At 43.5% G+C, this 19,248-nt stretch overlaps 1 protein-coding gene and 1 long non-coding RNA gene across 13 annotated transcripts in view; one reads left to right on the forward strand and one right to left on the reverse strand.

The window, feature by feature from the left end:
- TPM1 (tropomyosin 1) overlaps positions 1–13,488 on the forward strand; it is a gene marked incomplete at its 3' end in the record, with an annotated part of 31,690 nt that extends 18,202 nt beyond the window's left edge. For 4 of the 12 annotated variants that reach the window (XM_079952887.1, XM_079952894.1, XM_079952893.1 and 1 more), the window contains 3 exons: positions 1,127–1,189; positions 1,946–2,015; positions 12,457–13,488. In XM_079952887.1, coding sequence (XP_079809013.1) covers positions 1,127–1,189; positions 1,946–2,015; positions 12,457–12,539 — 216 coding nt within the window. Of the gene's footprint in view, positions 1–1,126; positions 1,190–1,945; positions 2,016–4,064; positions 4,148–6,637; positions 6,903–12,456 lie in introns of those variants that run through there. The other 8 variants (XM_079952892.1, XM_079952891.1, XM_079952895.1 and 5 more) reach the window with 5 other exon arrangements.
- Positions 13,489–17,003: 3,515 nt separating this feature from the next.
- On the reverse strand, positions 17,004–17,474 carry LOC307203050. Its single transcript, XR_013833107.1, has 2 exons — positions 17,350–17,474; positions 17,004–17,247 (listed from the first exon to the last, which is right to left on the reverse strand). It is a non-coding gene; the product is annotated as an uncharacterized lncRNA (long non-coding RNA).
- Between the last annotated feature and the right edge of the window lie 1,774 nt (positions 17,475–19,248).

Below are 19,248 nucleotides of genomic sequence, written 5' to 3' on the forward strand. Positions count from 1 at the left end.
CCTTGAGTGGCTTAATAATCCCTCTTCACAGGGAGCTCTGGCAATTGTAGCTCTCTGCAGGGGAATAGAAGTATCCTAGTAACTCTCAGCACCTTTAACAAACTATAGCTCCCAAAATTCCTTGGGAGTTCCATGACCATTTAAAGTGGTATCATTGCACTTCTAATGTATGGTGTGAATGTAACCTTAATCACCCAAAGCTCCCAAGGTGATACTTGCAGTGAATACAATACAGATTGGATGGGTTTTGAAGCTACCTCAGATGACTCTTTCCTCTACTTAGCTGTGTCCAGAGGGCTGCTGTCAGGTCCTGGGCAAAGAAGCACATTTCCATGTTCTTCTATTTTGAGATCTGTTTAACTGAGAGGTGTAGGGGATTGAACTTGATATCTTCTGCAAGCAAAGCACTGCTCTCTGCTGAGACCTACAGTAAAACAGAACTGTAAAAGCATTCTGTAATAAAACAGTATAATGACAGTTTTGTTTAGGGTTGCAAAGTGGATTTCTTATTACTATTCTAAAGAGAGAGAGCAACAGTCACTTGTTGCCAGATGAAAGCTGTGTGGTCTTTGACTGTTTAACTGGATTTCTGAGAATCGGCAATGGATGCTTTCAAGAACAAACTGTGACTGTGGCTTGTAGCATTATGAAGCTGAACAAGGAACCCAATAGGCTATCTTTTAATCATCCTGTGTCAGGAGTTCTGTGCTGTAGTGCAAACCTCTTTCCAGATTCTCACCCCCACACCCACCCCCGGGCATGAGAGAGATTGTGCAGTCCTGCAGAAACAGCTGGTTTGAGCCAGAGCTATAAGCCAGGGTGGGGAGCCAGGCAGTGTGGCTAATGGTCAGTGGTGGTGGGATTTGGGAGTCCAGCAATATTTGAAGGGCCATTCCTGTTATAAGCTTTTCCACTGTTAATGCATTTAGCTTACAACAGGCTATTGCTTGGGCTTGCACAATGAAATCTGAACACTTACTCCTGGCATTGCAGTTTTGCTGGTTTCCTCTCATGCAGTTATTTTTAGTGGTCTTTCAACTTGTGATTGTAAAGATATTGGACGTTGCCACCTCAGTGCTGCCCACGTCTGCTCAGTTGACCTTCCTTTGGTCTGCTTAATCTACAGTACTCGCAGAAGGAAGACAAGTATGAAGAGGAGATCAAGGTCCTTACTGACAAACTGAAAGAGGTAAAAATGCCACTGTATCCTTGGGACAGAAGCCAACCCTTTTCTTTTCCCTGCAGCTTTTAAGAGATTTTGGCCAAACACCATGAAGAATCTTATTTCTTGCCCAAGTGGAGGGCACGAGAGCTTTGCTCTGCTCTTGGGAAACTTCCATTCCAATCAGAAAATGTCCTTTGTGGTCTCCATGTACTAAAAAACAGAGGGCTGCATCCAATTTTAGGCCATTGATTTTGAGTCTATAAATTTTAATAGTTCTACTCTGAGCATAATGTAATTGGATGTCACCTATAAATATAATTGTTGTCCTGGGCTCCTTTGGTAGGAAGGGCAAGATACAACATGAATAAATAAAAATATATTGTTGCATTTGGAGCAGGTTTCCCACTCTGTTTTGGAAGATTCTCCTGCTGCCGCCACCCAGCCTCTTTGCACAATGCAGAAGCTTTCCTATACCTTCCTTGTGCTAAAGAGAGCCAGCGTGGTGTAGTGGTTAAGAGCAGTAGACTTGTAATCTGGTGAACCGGGTTCGCGTCTCCGCTCCTCCAGATGCAGCTGCTGGGTGACCTTGGGCTAGTCACACTTCTCTGAAGTCTCTCTGCCTCACTCACCTCACAGAGTGTTTGTTGTGGGGGACGAAGGGAAAGGAGAATGTTAGCCGCCGTGAGACTCCTTAGGGTAGTGATAAAGCGGGATATCAAATCCAAACTCTTCCTCCTCCTCTTTTTGACCATTGCCTTTGTGTGTTTTCTTGGCCTCCAGGCTGAGACCCGAGCTGAGTTTGCAGAGAGGTCGGTAACTAAGCTGGAGAAGAGCATTGATGACTTAGAAGGTATGTTTCTTTATTTGCATCCCTTGCTAACCTAGAAGGCTGAGACAGCAAACTCCATCTTTGAAGTAGGCACTTACAGTGGACAATTGCTAATTTTTGGTCAATACTGGTAAGCGTCTGCCATGGATAAGTGCCAGGCAGCAAAGGTTGGGAGACCCCTCCCTAGCACCACTGCGTCTGGAACGGAAGTGACCACTAGGCAAGGGAGGAAGATTGCTGGCTGAACTTGCCTTTCATGAACAGGAGGGGACGCCGGTGGCGCTGTGGTCTAAACCACTGAGCCTCTCAGGCTTGCTGATCGGAAGGTCAGCAGTTTGAATCCCCGTGACGGGGTTAGCTCCTGTTGCTCTGTCCCAGCTCCCGCCATCCTAGCAGTTCAAAAGCACACCAGCACGAGTAAATAAATAAGTACTGTGGCAGGAAGGTAAATGGCGTTTCCACATAGTCAGAGTTGACAGGACTTAACCTTTACCTTGAATGCATGAACAGGGCAGATGAATAACAATTGACTGAAAATGGGGTTTCAGAATGTTTGATAACTGGCTTTAGACAGAAGGTTTTGCTTTTGCATCTTTCTCTTTTGTCTCTGTCCCTTTGGTGTCTCAAGACTTCATTCTCTTTAATATTGAACTCCACTTCCTCCTCCTCCTCCTCCTCCTCCTGGTCCTTCTGGAATATTCCACCGTAAAAAAATGAACAAGTCAGATAGGAAATGCTATGAGTGCCTTAAGATCACTGGCTGAAAATGTCAGCCAAGGGAGACATTGCAGTTGCTCCCATTAGGAATGTTGCAAGTTGACATAGTTTTCTGATGGAGATGATGAATGAAGGTCAAGACAGCCATTTGGTGACACCTACTGACTCCATTTGAAGCCTTGCTTGTGTATTAATGGGGAGCATCTGTTTAGCAGTTACATGCACCCTTTGCTTCCAAGGTCTTCACAAGTCCTTGGAATTTTCTTCTGTGTTGGTTGAACACTTGGGGAAATGGAAGTAGTTGCTGGAGAGCATTCCCTCAAGTCTTCCTGTTCTTTCTGGGGTGTGAGGCATGACCCTGCTCTCATTCTGTAGGGGTTGTCTGCTGTGTGGGAAGGGGTTGTCTGCTGTTACACTGGAAGAATGTTTTGGACTTGGACTTTGCCAGGTTGTGTGTTCTGGTGCTTCCAACAGGGAGAGGGTGGAAGGGGTCTTGAGGGGCCTACATCTCCGGGGGAAAGGAGGAGTTTGGTTTCACAGCCCCTTGGGCCTCAGCGCTATTCTTTCTGCTGAGCCAATCTGCTGTTTGAGCCTGTGACAGTGGCACCAGGTCCAAGAGTTCAAGCCCCATGATGCAATGACAGAATCGAAGGAGCGGTAGGAGAGATAAGGACTTTGACAGGTCCTAGAGAAAAAAGTTCCTTCTGGTGAAATGCTGGTGCCACAATGTGTTTCTGGTAGGAAAGCCTTCCTTAGGTGGGGCTGTGCAACTTCTGCTCCAAGCTGTGTCTAGGCCACAGACTTCTCCAACCTGGTGCCCTCCAGATGTTTTGGACTACAACTCTTAACACCCCCCAAGCCAGCACAGTTGCATCATGCTGGAGCTGATATTGTAGTCCAAGCATCTGGAGGGCACTGGCTTGGAGAAGGCTGGTCTAAACTGTACAACTTTTGGCTGCAGAGATGGAACAGCTCAAATGCATGTAGAAAAATAGGAACAAGTTTTATCCAGGTTTAATGGAAAGCTAGCATCTAGGAGAGTTTTTGCAGTATCACTTCGGTGTTTGTTTCCCACCATTTGCTTGCTGAGGAATGCTGTATTGTTATTATTTCTACCCACATCTAGCAACTCCACTGCTTGAATTCTTTTTGAACCCATTTGACTCATCTGTTTTTTTTTGCTTTCTCTCACACCTCTCCTGTGCCACACGCTGCTGCCTTCCACACACCTCCATCTCTCCCCTCCTGGCTGCCATGACTTCCGGACGGTGTTTTGCTTCCACATCACCCTTGGTCACTGCCTCCTCCTCCTCCTCCTCCCACTTCTTCTGCCTTCCCCTTGGTGACTCTCAGATGAGTTGTATGCTCAGAAACTCAAGTACAAGGCCATCAGCGAGGAGCTGGATCACGCTCTCAACGACATGACTTCCATGTAATTGGCCTCTTGTTTCTGCCTGCCCCTCTGCCCCCGAGGCGCCTGGCTGCTGCAGCCTTGCAGGTTAAACTGGCTCACTCTTTAGTGCAGGGCTGGCCCCTTCGCACGCCTGGTGCTGGCATGGCTGTGGTCTGATGGAAGCATCTAGGGTGGGGGGGGGGGAAACATTTTAAATAAAAGTAAGCTTCCAACCTTTATAATCTTGGAGAGTTTGTTAAATGTCTCCTAATAATTTCCATGCCAGTTTTGTGGTTTCATGGAGGACAAGGCATTCCTAGTCAGCAATAGATTGGCTGGCAGCCAAATTCATAACACAATTATTGGCAATCAGCTGTGAGGTCCCCCAGCCACCCAGTGCAATTCTTTTTGCTGGGCAACTTACCAGACTCTCTTAACGAGAGGGAAATTCAGTGAGAGGGAAATTCAGTGGCCTTTGAGCTTTTTCTATTGCAGTAAAGAGTGGGCAAGTTTCATGCTTGGATTGATGAATTTATGTGACATTCCTACAAGGCTCATTTTTACCTAAGTGTGTGTCCATCCTGCTCTCTCCCTGCACCCTTTTGGGAGTGTTTCTCCTTCAAGTTCTCTTCTGTTGCAGCATTTCTAAAGTTCTGTTCCCAAATTTAGTAAGTTTTTACGGTTGCATTCCTAACCTCCACTACTAGGAGATGAACTCAGTTGAAATCAGTGGAATGTACTTCCTAGTAAACATACTTCAGGTTGGATAAACTATGCTACCTGCGGGCTACCTGCTTTTAAAAACAACCACACACTTATTGGATCCTGCTTCTCAATATCATTTTGCTTCATTATTTCATGCATTCCTGCTATGCAAGAGGTTCAGTGTAGTTAACAGACTTTGGTGCGTGTTGCTTTAAGAGAAATAAGGGCTGGAGCACTCAGGAATCTCCAATGACACTTGGGAGATTCAGGACAGACATGCCTCTGAATACCAGTTGCTACAAATCACAGGTGGGGTGAGTTGCTGTGTTGCACTGGGATCCTGCTTTGCAGATTTCCCATAATAGGCTGGACACTAGGAGAACAGTGACATCTTCCCATTTTTTTAGACACTCTGATTATCAGAACATGGCAAGGAGTTTTAAAGTGAGAGATCAGGTGATCTTGGCTTCCTTCACCCTCCAAAAAAAAATTCAGCTCAGGATGAGTTTGCAGTTTATTGCAGTCCATATATCTTATTTCTGTGGAGAGATCTTGGGGGCTTAGGATTGGTGTATTCCAGCGGCCAAAGGGAGCTGCTGCTTTCACTCTCTGCCTTCTTCCTGCTGGTTGGGCATGGTCTAAAGATGGAATGCAGGTTTCTTTGAAATAATTATTCCCTAGTTAGGGAAAGGAAACAAAGGCATAGAAATTGCTTAAATAATGTACCATCAGAGCTGAGTCTTAGAACACCCAAGTAGCCCATAAAACAAGTAGCCCATAAATAGTGGAAATTGCTGGGAGTTTGAGTCTGTGGGGTCGATTTGCTTTATAATGTCTTAAGAAATGCTGAGCAGAAGTCAACTGTCCTGTACTGAGAACTTGTAACAAGAAATTTGCTAACTTATTTAAAAACAGCAAAAGGGGAAATCTCAACCTACTTCCCAAATTGCATGGCTAGCTTCTTTGCAAAATTTCAGTACTTTTAAATTTTTGCATATTGACTGAACATTGCACACTAACACAATAACCTTCTTGGCTAAAAAAAGTAGAGATTTTTTTCCAGGTCCTACCTGAGAGGGAATTTGGAAAAGGCAGGTGAGGAAGTTGGATATGCCTGGCTTGAAATAGCAGGTGTGTGAATGAGGGTCTTCCAGCCTTCTCCACCCTGGTCTGCCCGCTGCGGTGTTCGGCTCCAGCTCTCCTTATTCCTGGCCACTGGCCATTCTGGCTGGGGCTGATGGGAGTTGGAGTCCAGCAACATCTGGAGAGCACCAGGTTGCTTTATGACTCAATGGTGTGTGCCAAGAGTTACTCTGAATCAAGCTGCAGAAATAGATGTATTTAACACCGTTTTTTGTATATGTTTTGAAAGTGAATATTAATTGTGAATATTAAAAAGAAACACCTGCCAAGAGTGCTTGTGGAGGCAATTTGGCCTCTTCCCTCCAACCAACCGTGCACCCCTTACACTGACGGTCATCTTCTTCTGGGGGGGTGCAGTTAAGACGCCCATGAGCTGAAAGTCCCCTCCCTTCCAGGCTGATTTGCATAAATTTGTCATGATGAGCAAGGCATGTTCTGAGTGCAGTGTTTGGAGGTACTGAAAAATGTTGGCTCTGGCAGCCCCCCACCCCACCCCAGTTTGGGAGGGCTGACAGCCCCAGCTGTGAAATGTGTCATTACAGCAGGAGCAACCCTCTGATCAAAACTGGGTTTGTTTCTCTGACCTGTTGCCTCTCTCCTGTCTTGCTCCTCTCCCTTGCTGCTTCCTTTTCCACGCCATCCATGATGCCATTTTTTTCATTTCCTTTCTTTTATCTCTGTGCAGATAAATGTCTTTGCTTCACTCCTCCAAAGACACCTTCGTCACGCTGGACAACCCATCTTTTCCAAGCTGCTGGCTGTTTCTCAGTACATGGTCCTGTCCTTCTCGCCCAGTTTCCCTTTAACCTTTTCCTCCTAGCTCTCCCTTTGCTCGCAGGACATGGGGTGAACACTGTCTCTTCCTCTCTCCTCCCTCTTCTGTGCCTTTTCGACTGTACAGAAACTGGCCAATCTTCAGTGTAAAATAAAAAAAGAATCCCACTGTGTAAGCTGTATCTCTTTTGCTATTTCTTTTATTTATTTCCATCATTTCAAGTATGAATAAAATAAAAAAATCTGCTTTCTCGCCATTAGGGATTTATTCTTACTTTCTATTTTAGTTTATTTTTTGCCTCACTCTTCCACTCTACCCTCCCCCCTCATCCCATTTCACAAACCTCCTGTCTTTAATCCAAAAATGCAGCATCCGTAGTGTAACCTCCCATTGTTGGATGGAAAGAGTGGGGAAAGGGTCTCCTTTATAAAGCCAGTTTCCCTTTTCTTCCTTGACTTCTCCCTCCCTCTTAGCCAGGTGAGACAATATAGGCTGGATTCTTAAGAACTATTTATTTAAAGGTGTGGGCATTCGGAAGGCTGTCAGCTCAGAACTAAGCGTCTCTGCATATGGTGAAAGTCCACTGTAGCCAGGCTTCTGTGTGTAGACGCTCTCAGAACCGAGTGTTCTGAGAATCTCAGCTTCCACTTAAAAATAAACACGGTTCTAACCCTTATGATTCTGGAGGCGATCAAAGGGGAAGGTGAAAACAAAGGAAGCTGAAAACCCAGATTGAGCAAAGAGCTGAGGCTGAGAAAAGTCCTCTTTAATAGGCTCTCTCCTCTCTTCCCAGCTGGTCAGTTACAAAGTGTTCATTAGAAGGTTTTTGAACATATATTTTTCACATGTCACAGGCTGAACTCATATTGGTTTGGACCATCGTGGATCAGTCTGTAGTTAGGGAATTGCCCAGTGTAGCTGTTGGCTGGAAATATTTCCCTACTAGTGAAGGTGTTGGCCAGTTGGTTGCCAGGGTGGTATTTGGCTTGCAAAACGGTTGTCTTCCTCTGAAGACCTAGGCAGGCAAGCAACTCCAAATCTGCAAGAGTGATCAAATGGAAATAAGTCATGATACGGACAGGACAATAAGAAAATGTGATGATACGCTCAATACAATAATTGTTTCATCTGTGAAAAATGGAAATGCTCCAGAATTAACTGGTGGCTAGCTGGCAAAATTCGATTTTATTTGAATCCTCATCATAAGCCATCCATGTAATGTGAAGATAAATGAGGAAAGCATAATCCTCATATGAGATGAAACATTGCTAACATTGCAGTCCTGTGAATGTCTGCTTGGAACTAGACCCAGCTGAATTCAGTGTTGATTACTCCCAAGTAACTGGGTGCATGCCCACTTATTTGAGAGTAATCCCATTAAACAAATTTGTAATCAGATTCTGAATAGATATGTACAGTTGTTCCTTGGATCTCGAACGCCTTGGCTCCCGAAAGATTGAAACCTGGAAGTAAGTGTTATGGTTTTCGAACGTTCTTGTGGAATCCGAACATCCGACAGGGCTTCCAATGGGCTACAGCCAATCATAAGCCACGCTTTGGTTTTTGAACGTTTTGGAAGCCGAACGGACTTCTGGAACGGATTCTGTTTGACTTCCAAGGTACAACTGTATATTGTGTTTCATGTCACCGGGCCAGTCTTATTTATTTATTTGTGACATTTACATATCATCAAGTAATGCACATCTTCTGAGATGCTTACAGTAGAAGTTTGCTAGCTGATGAAAACTTGCTTGAAGGACCTGCATGCTTTCCCAGGGCCCCAGCTTAGAATAATAATAGATATTACTGGCTATGGTGGGTAGAATTCTACAGTGGTTTAATGTTTTTAAATACGTATTTTATTTAAAGTGTATTTTATTTGTTTGTTTTTTGTTTTTTTGTAAGTGCTCTGAAATTATTTGGAGGGAGAGAATGTGAGGGAAAGTATGTATAGAAATAAATGTGTACAGCAGTAAGATAAAAATATGAATACAAATAAAGTATATCTAAAAGGCATTCTCACATCAAGAATGCACCCTCTAGATGATTTGGAATAGAACTTTATTAATCCCCAGTTCTCGGGGCTGATGGGAGTTGTAGTTCAAAATATATGGAGAGCACCAAGTTTGGAAGGCTGCAACAGGCCTGCCCTTTCAATTAGCACCCCAACACTAAGCTGCTCATTGAGAGTTCCAACAACCAAAGCAAGAGGAATTGAGGCTGGTGGCTTCCTCCATAGCTATTGGAAATAACTGGTCCATTGGAGCATCTGTACCTTGATTTGAGAGAGCCACTTGGACACATATTTTACTCATGTACATGATACTTACAGATGTATGATCTCATTGATACACGCCAAAGGACCCAATGACTTCGTGAAGTTTCTTGTGAGAATTGATTCTACTTCATAATACATGGATGGTTTCGTGGTAGCACAAATTAATTTCATCAATGAAAATGGACATGTTACCAGTTTTATTCTTTTGTTATCATGACTTATTTCACTTCTGTGTCACACTTTTGGTACTGGGCTTCTATGTTTGTTTAGTTCGCTGGTTAACCATAAATGTGTTAAATGTTATTATTTTTATATACTTGAAATATGTTGAGAAAACAATGTAGGGGCAAGCCTTAGCCTCTCCATGGTCATTTATGTATTTAGCTTGTTCATCGCCTTGTATCAAAATCTCAAAGCGACATGTTACGTAAAAGAATCAGGCCATACAGCTCAATGCCAATAAATTACATATAACAATTACATTACAAATTACCCATAAATTACTTAAAGAAATAAAAGAGCAGCTGAAGGACTGAAAGTCATCACATCAAACGTATCTCCCGGCAGTGATTCCTGTGGTCATATTCTGTCCAGTGTAATATTACCCAGTTTATTTACAAAAATGCAGTCTCATAAACATAGGCATATCTTATGGGATATTTGAGGTTCTTCTGGGGATAAAAGGAGGCAGTGAAGAGCTGTTCAAAAACTTCTTTTTGAATGATGCGTTCAACACCCTGCCCTTTGGCTAGCCACTATAAAGAGACCATAATGGGATCTTTTCATACAAGCAGGAAAGCCTGTCTCACTTGGATCTTATCATAGAGGCTTCTGGGTGCTCTCTGTTCAACAATGGAGCCGGCATGGGTAGTGGTTAGAGTGTTGGACTTTCAGGGGTCAGCAAACTTTCAGCAGGGGGCCGGTCCACTGTCCCTCAGACCTTGTGGGGGGCCGGACTATATTTTGAAAAAATAATGAATGAGTTGCTATGCCCCACAAATAACCCAGAGATGCATTTTAAATAAAAGGACACATTCTACTCATGTGAAAACATGCTGATTCCCGGACCGTCCGCGGGCCGGATTTAGAAGGCGATTGGGCCGCATCCGGCCCCTGGGTCTTAGTTTGACCAGGGTTCAAGTTACAGCCTCTCAGCCTAACCTCACAGGGTTGCTGTGAGGATAAAATGGAAAGAGGGAGAACCCTGTACACCATTTCAAGCCCCTTGAAGAAGGTGGGAGAAATCAGTGGGAAAAAGTTCAGAGAAATGTGTCTAACGTGTGTAAAATGTGTTTGCATTTGAAAAAGTTAGCCACAAATAAAGTCCGGCTGCAGTCTTTACATTGCCAGGAAAATGCCACAGCCTCCTAGGACATCAGGAAGCTGCTATAGGGCGAGGCTTCTGTTCAAGGCTCTGGAACAACTCAGAGGTGTGGAAAGCTGGGATGAATTATGGGACGGAAGATTTTGGTTGGCCAGTGTGGGAAAGACTGTCTTCTGAATGGTGCCCCAAACCCTGATACTTGGCCATCTCCTGGCCTGCCACCCTTAATGGTGCTGCCGAGCCCCGATGCCTGCTATGCCACCGTCCCCCATTGCAGAAAGGAGTGGTGGTTCTCCAGTTTATGAACAGTCATCTTCTAACATGGTTATTGGCGGTGAGCGCATTGCCCACCTTTGACGGTAGGCTGTTCTTCCTGGCTGGGATTCTGCCATGCCTGTAACAGGAGCATGAGGAACCTCCAGCTGTTACTGGACTCCAGCTTCCATGTGTCCCAGCTAACTTGGCTAATGGTCAGGGCTGATGGGAGTTGTAGTCCAACAGCATCTGGGCCATCACTAACACTGGACGTGTTTGAGCTTTTGAAGTCTGTGTTTCCATCTCAGGATTGCTCGAAACTCGTGCACTTTTCCAATGTCTTTCTGGCTACTGAGCTGTCTGCATGGGGTGATTCTTCTGGTTAATTTTTTGGTCTGTCTCTAACCTTCTGTTCCTTCTGCCTCTTCCTCCTTCTTTTTTCTCCTGGTTCGCTCGCTGACTTGCACAGACCACCTCTACCAGCAGCTTGAGCAAAACCGCCGTCTAACTAACGAACTAAAGTTGGCCCTGAACGAGGATTAAGCTTTAGTAGGAACCAACCCTTTCTAACAAATGTGCTTGTGATTCAGTTGATATTGAAATATGCAAGAGACCTGTGCAAGTAAGAAATATTGCTTCGGTGATTGTTGGAGGTGAAACTGGCTTGACTTAGGGACATTTTAAAATTTCACCGATCAGTTGTGCTCTGTTTAGAATTTTTCCTTTTTTGTTCAAAGGCCAGCTGTATGCCTGGTGATTATTTTACAAACAGAGAGGAAACCAAGCAGCTTTCCCCTTAGAGTGGAGTTTTCACTAGTAACACACAGAGAAGAGAGAACTTGGAAACCTGAATCTTTTATTTAAAAGATCTCAAATCAAATGTACTCCCAGCTGCTTATTTGGAATCTGAACCCCATAAGTTTGAGTCCCGGTGAAAACAGCTTTTGTTTATGGGTTAAACTACCCACCTAAAGAACCTCTGGTCAATTTAAAGGTACGCTTGCATCATAACAAGGTCACTGTTACTGTTTGGTTGTATGTGGTTCTGCAATTTCTGTGCTTATGTCAGCATCACTGAAGCGTCTTTAGTGGCTGTCCTACAAAGTGTGCATGTAACAAAACTAAGAACTGTTATAAAACTCTTTCTTTCTTTCTTTCTTTTTCTTTTGCGGGGGGAAGTTGGAAGGCTGCTGTAAAAATAAGTCAACTGGGGTTTTTTTCCATACAGTCAAACTGGTCCCCCCTCCCAGCTTTCATTTTCTGGTAGTTGTTAAATATCAAATGGGTAGAACTGCTTCTGAAGTCCTGTCATCAGCATTTTTAAGAACATGTTTGCATTTCCTCCTGGACTTTCCCTGGAACTGGCTGCCTGACATGCTTTTGTACCTTTTCCCTATTACTATTTTTTAAAGACAAATTAGAAAACTCATTGAATTGAGTTGGCAGCCGTCATATGACATAAGGTTGATGGGTTTTTTGGTGCCACTAGGATTAAAACAAAAAACACTCCCCAAAGTTGTATCATAACTTACTCTGTTTAGTTCCCCACCACCACCTGGTTCTTTGGTGTTATGTTTGATATGATATGATATGAGCCAGGTGTATTTGTGCCAAAAGCAAGTCCCAGTTCTTGGCTGCTGCCTCCTTTGATGATGGACCCAACAGAGAACTCTCTTCTCATTCGGCAAAGGTGTTTATGGGCTGCTGGCTGCTCTGAAGTGTGTTGCCTTTGTCACCGCCTAGTTTATGTTAATCCTAATATGTTGTGGTCATGCACCCTTCATGCTCATTTACAAATGATATTTGCCTGTGTACAATTAATATAAAGCAATGACATTTTTTTCATAACTTGACTTTTCTAATCCAAAACAGAGAAAGTGGCACATGCCAAAGAAGAGAACCTCAATATGCATCAAATGCTGGATCAAACTTTACTGGAGCTAAACAACATGTGAAAACCACCATAGCTGCGGCCACACCACTGTCAGCTTTGTTTTGATTTATTTTTTTCACCTGCTTGCCATGAAACCCTGAAATGTGTCTTTATTTTATTACTGTCCCCCCATGTTGCTATACTCACAGGTCCACTTGCTAAACCCCAGGCATGGAGTCAGGGAAAACAACATATATATACATGTATATGTATATGTATATGTATATGTATATGTATATGTATATGTATGGGGTTAGGCTCCATGTGGCTGTGAATCAGCTGTGCCATATTCCTGGCCCTAATGTTGCCTCCATTTTGTAGAATTCAGTGCTGCAAATTGTGTGCAGCCTTTGCTGGGGGGGGGGGGGGAGGGGGCAGCTGATGGCAGAAATGTTCTCTTCCACCTGTCCAGCCAACTTAGATATTAAACAAAGATTGATGTTAGAAACTCAGGAGAGGAACAAGGAGGGGTGTGTGTGTTTGACATTCCTTGAAACTAAAGGTACTTGTGTGGTCCTTTGAATGGTATTTCTTTAATCTCAGCGGTTTGTCCAGCTCAGTAATTTGATTTCTTTGGAGATGCCTCAAGCTGCAAAGGTTTGGCCTTTGCATTTGAGAACAAAACAGGCCTGTAGGCCCCAATTGAAACTATTTAATGCCTGAGTTGAAAACGTGCAATTTACAGCTCACTACAGATGGTTAGGCAGCATTTTGGTCTGCAAAAAGTCATTCCATGGCAGTGTCTTAAGATCCGCTGCACTGGGGAACAAACCAAACATTTTTCATCAATGGATTCCAGTTGTTACTCTGTTTTTGTCTGAAACTCAAGGGAATCAAATACATTTGGTATTTGCCACATGTTTGTTTGACACACTTTTTTAAAGCAGTTTTAAAAAAACGTATCTGTATGTAAACATTGTATAATTGATAATAGAATAAAAGAACAAGCACTCTAGGACATTTTGTAAAAACATGCTGCCTTGTGATCTTTATTTTCCCATCTTACGGGTTTTGTGCATGCAGCTTTTCTGTGTGGTGATGGAAACGGGAGGAAAGGTGTCATCGTTCCAGCACTGGCAAGACGTAGGATGGAAAATGGGGGTTGCAGCAAACATAATCCTCAACTTCAGATCCTTTTAAAGGTCCTATCAAAAATTGGGGGGGGAGAGGTATAATGCCTAAGTGAAAAGTAATTTGGGGGGGGGGTGAGGAGTCTGTATGAAGCATGGATGAGTGCCATGGACCGCAGTTCACATATTCACCACAGTCCAGCAGCTTTTTAGTCATGAAGAGATGTCACCCATTGCATGCATGAGTCAAGGCAGATCTGGAGACCTTATTGTATGGTGGTAGCCCTCAGCAGGTGGGACGCAGGTGGCGCTGTGGGTTAAAGCCTCAGCGCCTAGGAATTGCCGATCGAAAGGTCGGCGGTTCGAATCCCTGCGGCGGGGTGCGCTCCCGCTGCTCGGTCCCAGCGCCTGCCAACCTAGCAGTTCGAAAGCACCTCCGGGTGCAAGTAGATAAATAGGGACCGCTTACCAGCGGGAAGGTAAACGGCGTTTCCGTGTGCGGCTCTGGCTCGCCAGAGCAGCGATGTCACGCTGGCCACGTGACCCGGAAGTGTCTCCGGACAGCGCTGGCCCTTGGCCTCTTAAGTGAGATGGGCGCACAACCCCAGAGTCTGTCAAGACTGGCCCGTACGGGCAGGGGTACCTTTACCTTTACCTAGCCCTCAGCAGCGAATTGGGGTAGGGGAAGTAGAGAGCCTGGCTTTCCCCTGGAGTAAAGGTGGATGCTGCTGAAACAAGTGTGTTAACAAGGGCAGATGGAGAAACTAAAGGCTGTAAGTTGGGCAAGGGACCTGTGGTTCTCTAATTATTATTATTATTATTATTATTATTATTATTATTATTTTATTATTATTATTATTATTAATACCCTGCCCATCTGGCTGGGTTGCCCCAGCCACTCTATATGTTGCTGAACCAAAATTCTCTATCAACCCTGACCATTGGCTGTGCTGCCTGGAGAATAATGGATGTTGGGAGTTGAGCAGCGTCTGGAGGGTCACTGGTTCCCCATGGATGATGGAGGATTCCTAAAGACAGGCACTCACACTGTTGAGTTGCAATTCCGTCCATCCATGCACACACATCACCTCAGAAAATGTCCTACCTCTGCACCCCTGAAAATATTAGCTGTGTGTTTCCTTAGCTAGAAAAATGGTGGCATACAGCTAGAATTTCCAGGAAGCATTCAGGAAAGGGAGCAGGAACATTTTGTTAACTTTTAAACCAAAGCACCTCAGCTTTCCATGGTGAATGTAGGCCTCCACCTAAGGAGGCTGCTGCCATCCTGGTGGCAAGCGTGGGTGGTTTTTATTTTACTTTGGGCACTCCTATCCTAAGCCTCCGCCACCCCCCAAAACTCTACAACCCCACAACACTCTAAGGCAGCAGCTTGGCATCAAGCCCTTAGGAAATCCTTATTGGATCGGTGATCCGTTCAGCAGCTCAGGAACATGAAGAGTTTCTACGATGCATGTGGCTTTCTATTCTATTACATTCTTTGGGGAACATTCTTTTTTTTCTTTTTAAATTAATTTTTATTGATTTTTCAAACAAGTAATAAAAACTCAACAGAACAGACAAAAGAAAAACAAAAGACAAATAAGGCACATAACAATTAAACCCATGTAACTTTAAATTCCTCATTTCCTACCCTTCTTTCTTTTGACTTCCCCATGCCTCCCCTTCCTTGCATCCTTGTTTAATGATTCTTTAGCAACCCTTAGGTCCATTGTCTTAATTCCCTTTCATAAAATTCCCTTTAATTTTTTAGTTACTGCTGCAATTCTTTACCTCTTACCCCCTGACATCTTAACATTCCTCAATTTTACAATTGTTTTTAAGATATATTTTAAATTTCTTCCAGTCCTCCTCCACTGTCTCTTTCCCCTGGTCACGGATTCTGCCCGTCATCTCGGCCAGTCCCATAAAGTCGATCACCTTTGTTTGCCATTCTTCCAGAGTAGGTAGTTCTTGCATCTTCCAATACTTTGCCAGTAGAATTCTTGCTGCTGTAGTGGCAGAAGAAGCCCTTTCACAGAGGAAACCTGTAAAACTTTCTTCCTGAATTCATTGCATGAAGCAAATATAGAAAGCAGAAGAGTTTAAAGTCAGAAGTATATCAACATGGGGCAGTTAATGGACTCTGGACTCTGTAATCAATGAGGCTGTCAGGTCTCTGGGCAGTTTGGAAAGGTAGCTCTGCTTTTGGGAAAAGGCTCTTTTCTTTCAGTACTGGAAATGCTGGCATCATCGTACCATTTTCTTACAGTAAGGAGTACAAGAGCAGGATTAGGAGTAGCCTCCCCAGATCTGCCCCCCACCCCAGTGTTTTAGATGACACCTGCCTGTCTATAATTCTTAAGTGCCAACACACGTTCCATTTTTGTATCTCTGAACAGCAGAACTTTAAATTTTCTGTAACATTTTTCTACAGATCAGCCTGTTGCCCTTCAGATATTTTGAACTTAAGTTCCTCAGCCCTGACCACTGGTCATGCTGGCTGGACCTGATGGGATTTTGATTTAATATTTATATGCCACTTTTCCAACAACAAATGTTGAGATCAAAGCGGCTCACAATAATCATAATAGCATTAAAAAACAACAAACAGTGAAGATAAAAAAGTATTGGAAAATAATTTATAATGAACTGAAAAAATTGTTTAAAATTACTCCCCTTCCCCCTCAAAAAAACCAACAACACCTGGAGTGCTTTCTTTTGCGGATAACTCGGACTGAAATTCCCTGGTGTCAGAAAAGTTTATTTATGTACGCAACAACTGCAGCCCATGTTTCGTTAGCCCAAAAATGGAAAGTGAGCAAGGTCCCAACTAAAGAAGATTGGCAACTTACGTTGACAGAATATGAACAACTTGCAGATTTAACATATAGAATAAGAGAGCATGAAGAACATACATTTAAATAAGATTGGAAAATGTTTATTGAATATATGGAAAATAACTGTACAGCTGAAAATGCTGGCACCATTAAGATAAATTCAACAGAGTAAATAATTTTTCATAGATGTAATAGTGGAAAACCAATTGGAATAGTTGTAATATATGCAGGGATGTAAGATATGCAAAATGAACCATGGAAAGAGAAGAAGGGAAGTCACTGGATACATTAAAGTATGTAAAATGTTTATTTGAAATTGCAAAGCAGAAAATTTAAAATAAAAATTACACACACACACTGCAATCACTATATTATCAAACACTAACATAAAGCAACAACAGATAATAACAGATAACATAAAGTAACAACACACAATAACATAAAGCAACAATATAAAGTCATAGTAATTCAAAATATTACGAAGAGCTGCTGAGCACCAACCCTGTGCAGATGAGATCCTCTCTGGGAAGGGGCTTCTCAGGGCACCAAACAGCATATTTTCAGGCATATCTGCCATAGTTCTTAATCTTGACTTCTTTTTCACCTTGTACAGGTACACAGCAGTTGGTGTAGGCTTTGCACAAGGGGACTTCTCAATGGATTGTGTGCCTGTTATAGTGAGGGGGAAGTTGCCATTTGAAGTTTCGGTACCAAAAGGTATTGGACTGGGACTGGGACTTTCACAGACAGCTTAGGAACACAAATAAGGGCAAAACTCCCAGGAGACCAAACCAGCAGTACTAGTGGTCAGGGTTGATGAGAGCTGCAGGCCCAAAACATCCTGAACGTGCAACTTTGGCTACCCATGGCATAATGCAAATAGGGCAAAGGAAGAGTTATGCTTATTTCCATGCTGCTTGGAAACCGATCTCCCCAAAAAAGTCCAGAGCAAAGGCTGAGCCCAAGAAATCATTCCACCACAATTCAAATGGAAAGGACTATCAACACAATGCAGTCGTAGTGGCCTAGCGTGGAGGGGGGCACGTGGCCACAGGCGCATTTTGGGAGGGGTCGCAACGAGGTGCCCCCACGACGGGATCCCTCACTGAGGGAAGCATCGCCCAGCTTTCAGGGTTGGAAGGGCAGCAGGGCTGGCATCCGGCAAGTGAGTGCACTTCCCCACCTGGCTGACTGGAAGGGTCCTGCTCATTTCTCCCTTCTTTCTTGCACTGGAAGAGCGACATGAGGATGCAAGAGGCAGGCATGCTTCCAATCAGTCCACTCCGGTTGAGAAGGGCATGCGCCTCTCCAGCAGCGTCTTCCTCATGGTGCCCTCCAAGCCCTGGGCACTGGGAAGGCAGGCTCCACCGCTGTACATTCAATACTATTGCTGTAAGTAATCTGCCAAAGTAAAATGCTCTTAAATGAATCCAGACTTTCTCTGTGTTGGAAAAGAATTTGGCATATGATAAATGACTCTGTTTTATTGGGAAAATAGTAATGAGAATTAAAACAACAAATGCTGAAATGAATCCCACCTGGTCTGCATTTGATTGCACATCTGAAAGTGGTTTGGTCTGGCTTGGAGCCCAGCTCCATAGTTCAAAACATCACTGGACACGGGGAAGGATGCAAGAATTTGTTACTCTATATTTCCTGGATTCTGCACTACTTTATGGTACAGAATAAATTGTTAATGGCCTAAATAATTTGCTCCCATCCTTGGTTTTCATCATTGCTCCACCTGCTTGCCCACAGTGTGGCCTTATTTCAGTTGCTGAGTTTTAGACTTTAAAAGTAATGGGTATGATCCACCAGGATGTTCATTTCAATGGAGCTTGTTCAAAAAAGCATCCCAGTGAACAAAGTTCAAGATGGAGACAGTTCTGGACATTTTGGAGCAAGCCTGAGGCAGAAAATCCAAATGGTGGTTAGTATATAATAATAAATTTAAAAATGAACACTTAGCTGCCTTTTAATAGTACTCCAAAATCTGCTGCGGTAGGTTGCCTCGCTCTGCCTAATGGTAAGTGAAGTTTGTCAGGCAGCAGGAAGAAAATGTGTACATACTCCATTCTCCCAGCGTCTAGACATTGTTGAATGACAACCTCTATAATCCCTGACCTGCTGCCTAATGAGACTTGGAACCTAACAACAACTGGAGGGCCACAGCCTCCCCTTCCCTGCTTTAAATTGCTATTTAATGATGCATTAATAATAGCTGTCCCTCCAGCTGTCACCCTCCAACATTTCTCAAATGAAAATAGAGACGTCCTACCCTACCCTCCAATGAAAATAGGGATGTTCTAAGGAAAAGCAGGACATTCCAGGATCAAATCAGAAACCAATACGGCTTCTGTAAATCTGGGACTGTCCCTGGAAAACAGGGACACTTGGAGGGTCTGAGCCGAACCTGCTTTCCGGGGTTGTGAGAGTAAAAGGTGGATGAAGAATTGATTGATTGAATTCATATTCCATAGCACCACACCTGCATTTGGGGGGTGGGGGAAGCATTCTGTAACATTCTAAAAAGTTTCAGTTAAAATAGTTACAAATAAAAATCAGACATGATTTCAAAACATTAATCCAACAAGATTTTTAAACATTAAGCAAACAATAAGGCTGGGTGCTGCCTTGAGCTCATTGGAGGGTAGGTGGGATAAAAATATACGATACGATACGATAATCTTTATTGTCATTGTCCCATGCAGAACAACTTGAAAAATCTACACCAGACATTCAAAACAACAAGACAACAAGCCAGCTATCCCAGCCTGGTTAACCCCCTAAAAACTCTGATTCCCCATAATTAAATACAATATAC

This window comes from Podarcis cretensis (genome assembly GCF_951804945.1).
Source record: "Podarcis cretensis genome assembly, chromosome: 14".
In the NCBI taxonomy this organism is placed as follows: Eukaryota; Metazoa; Chordata; class Lepidosauria; order Squamata; family Lacertidae; genus Podarcis; species Podarcis cretensis.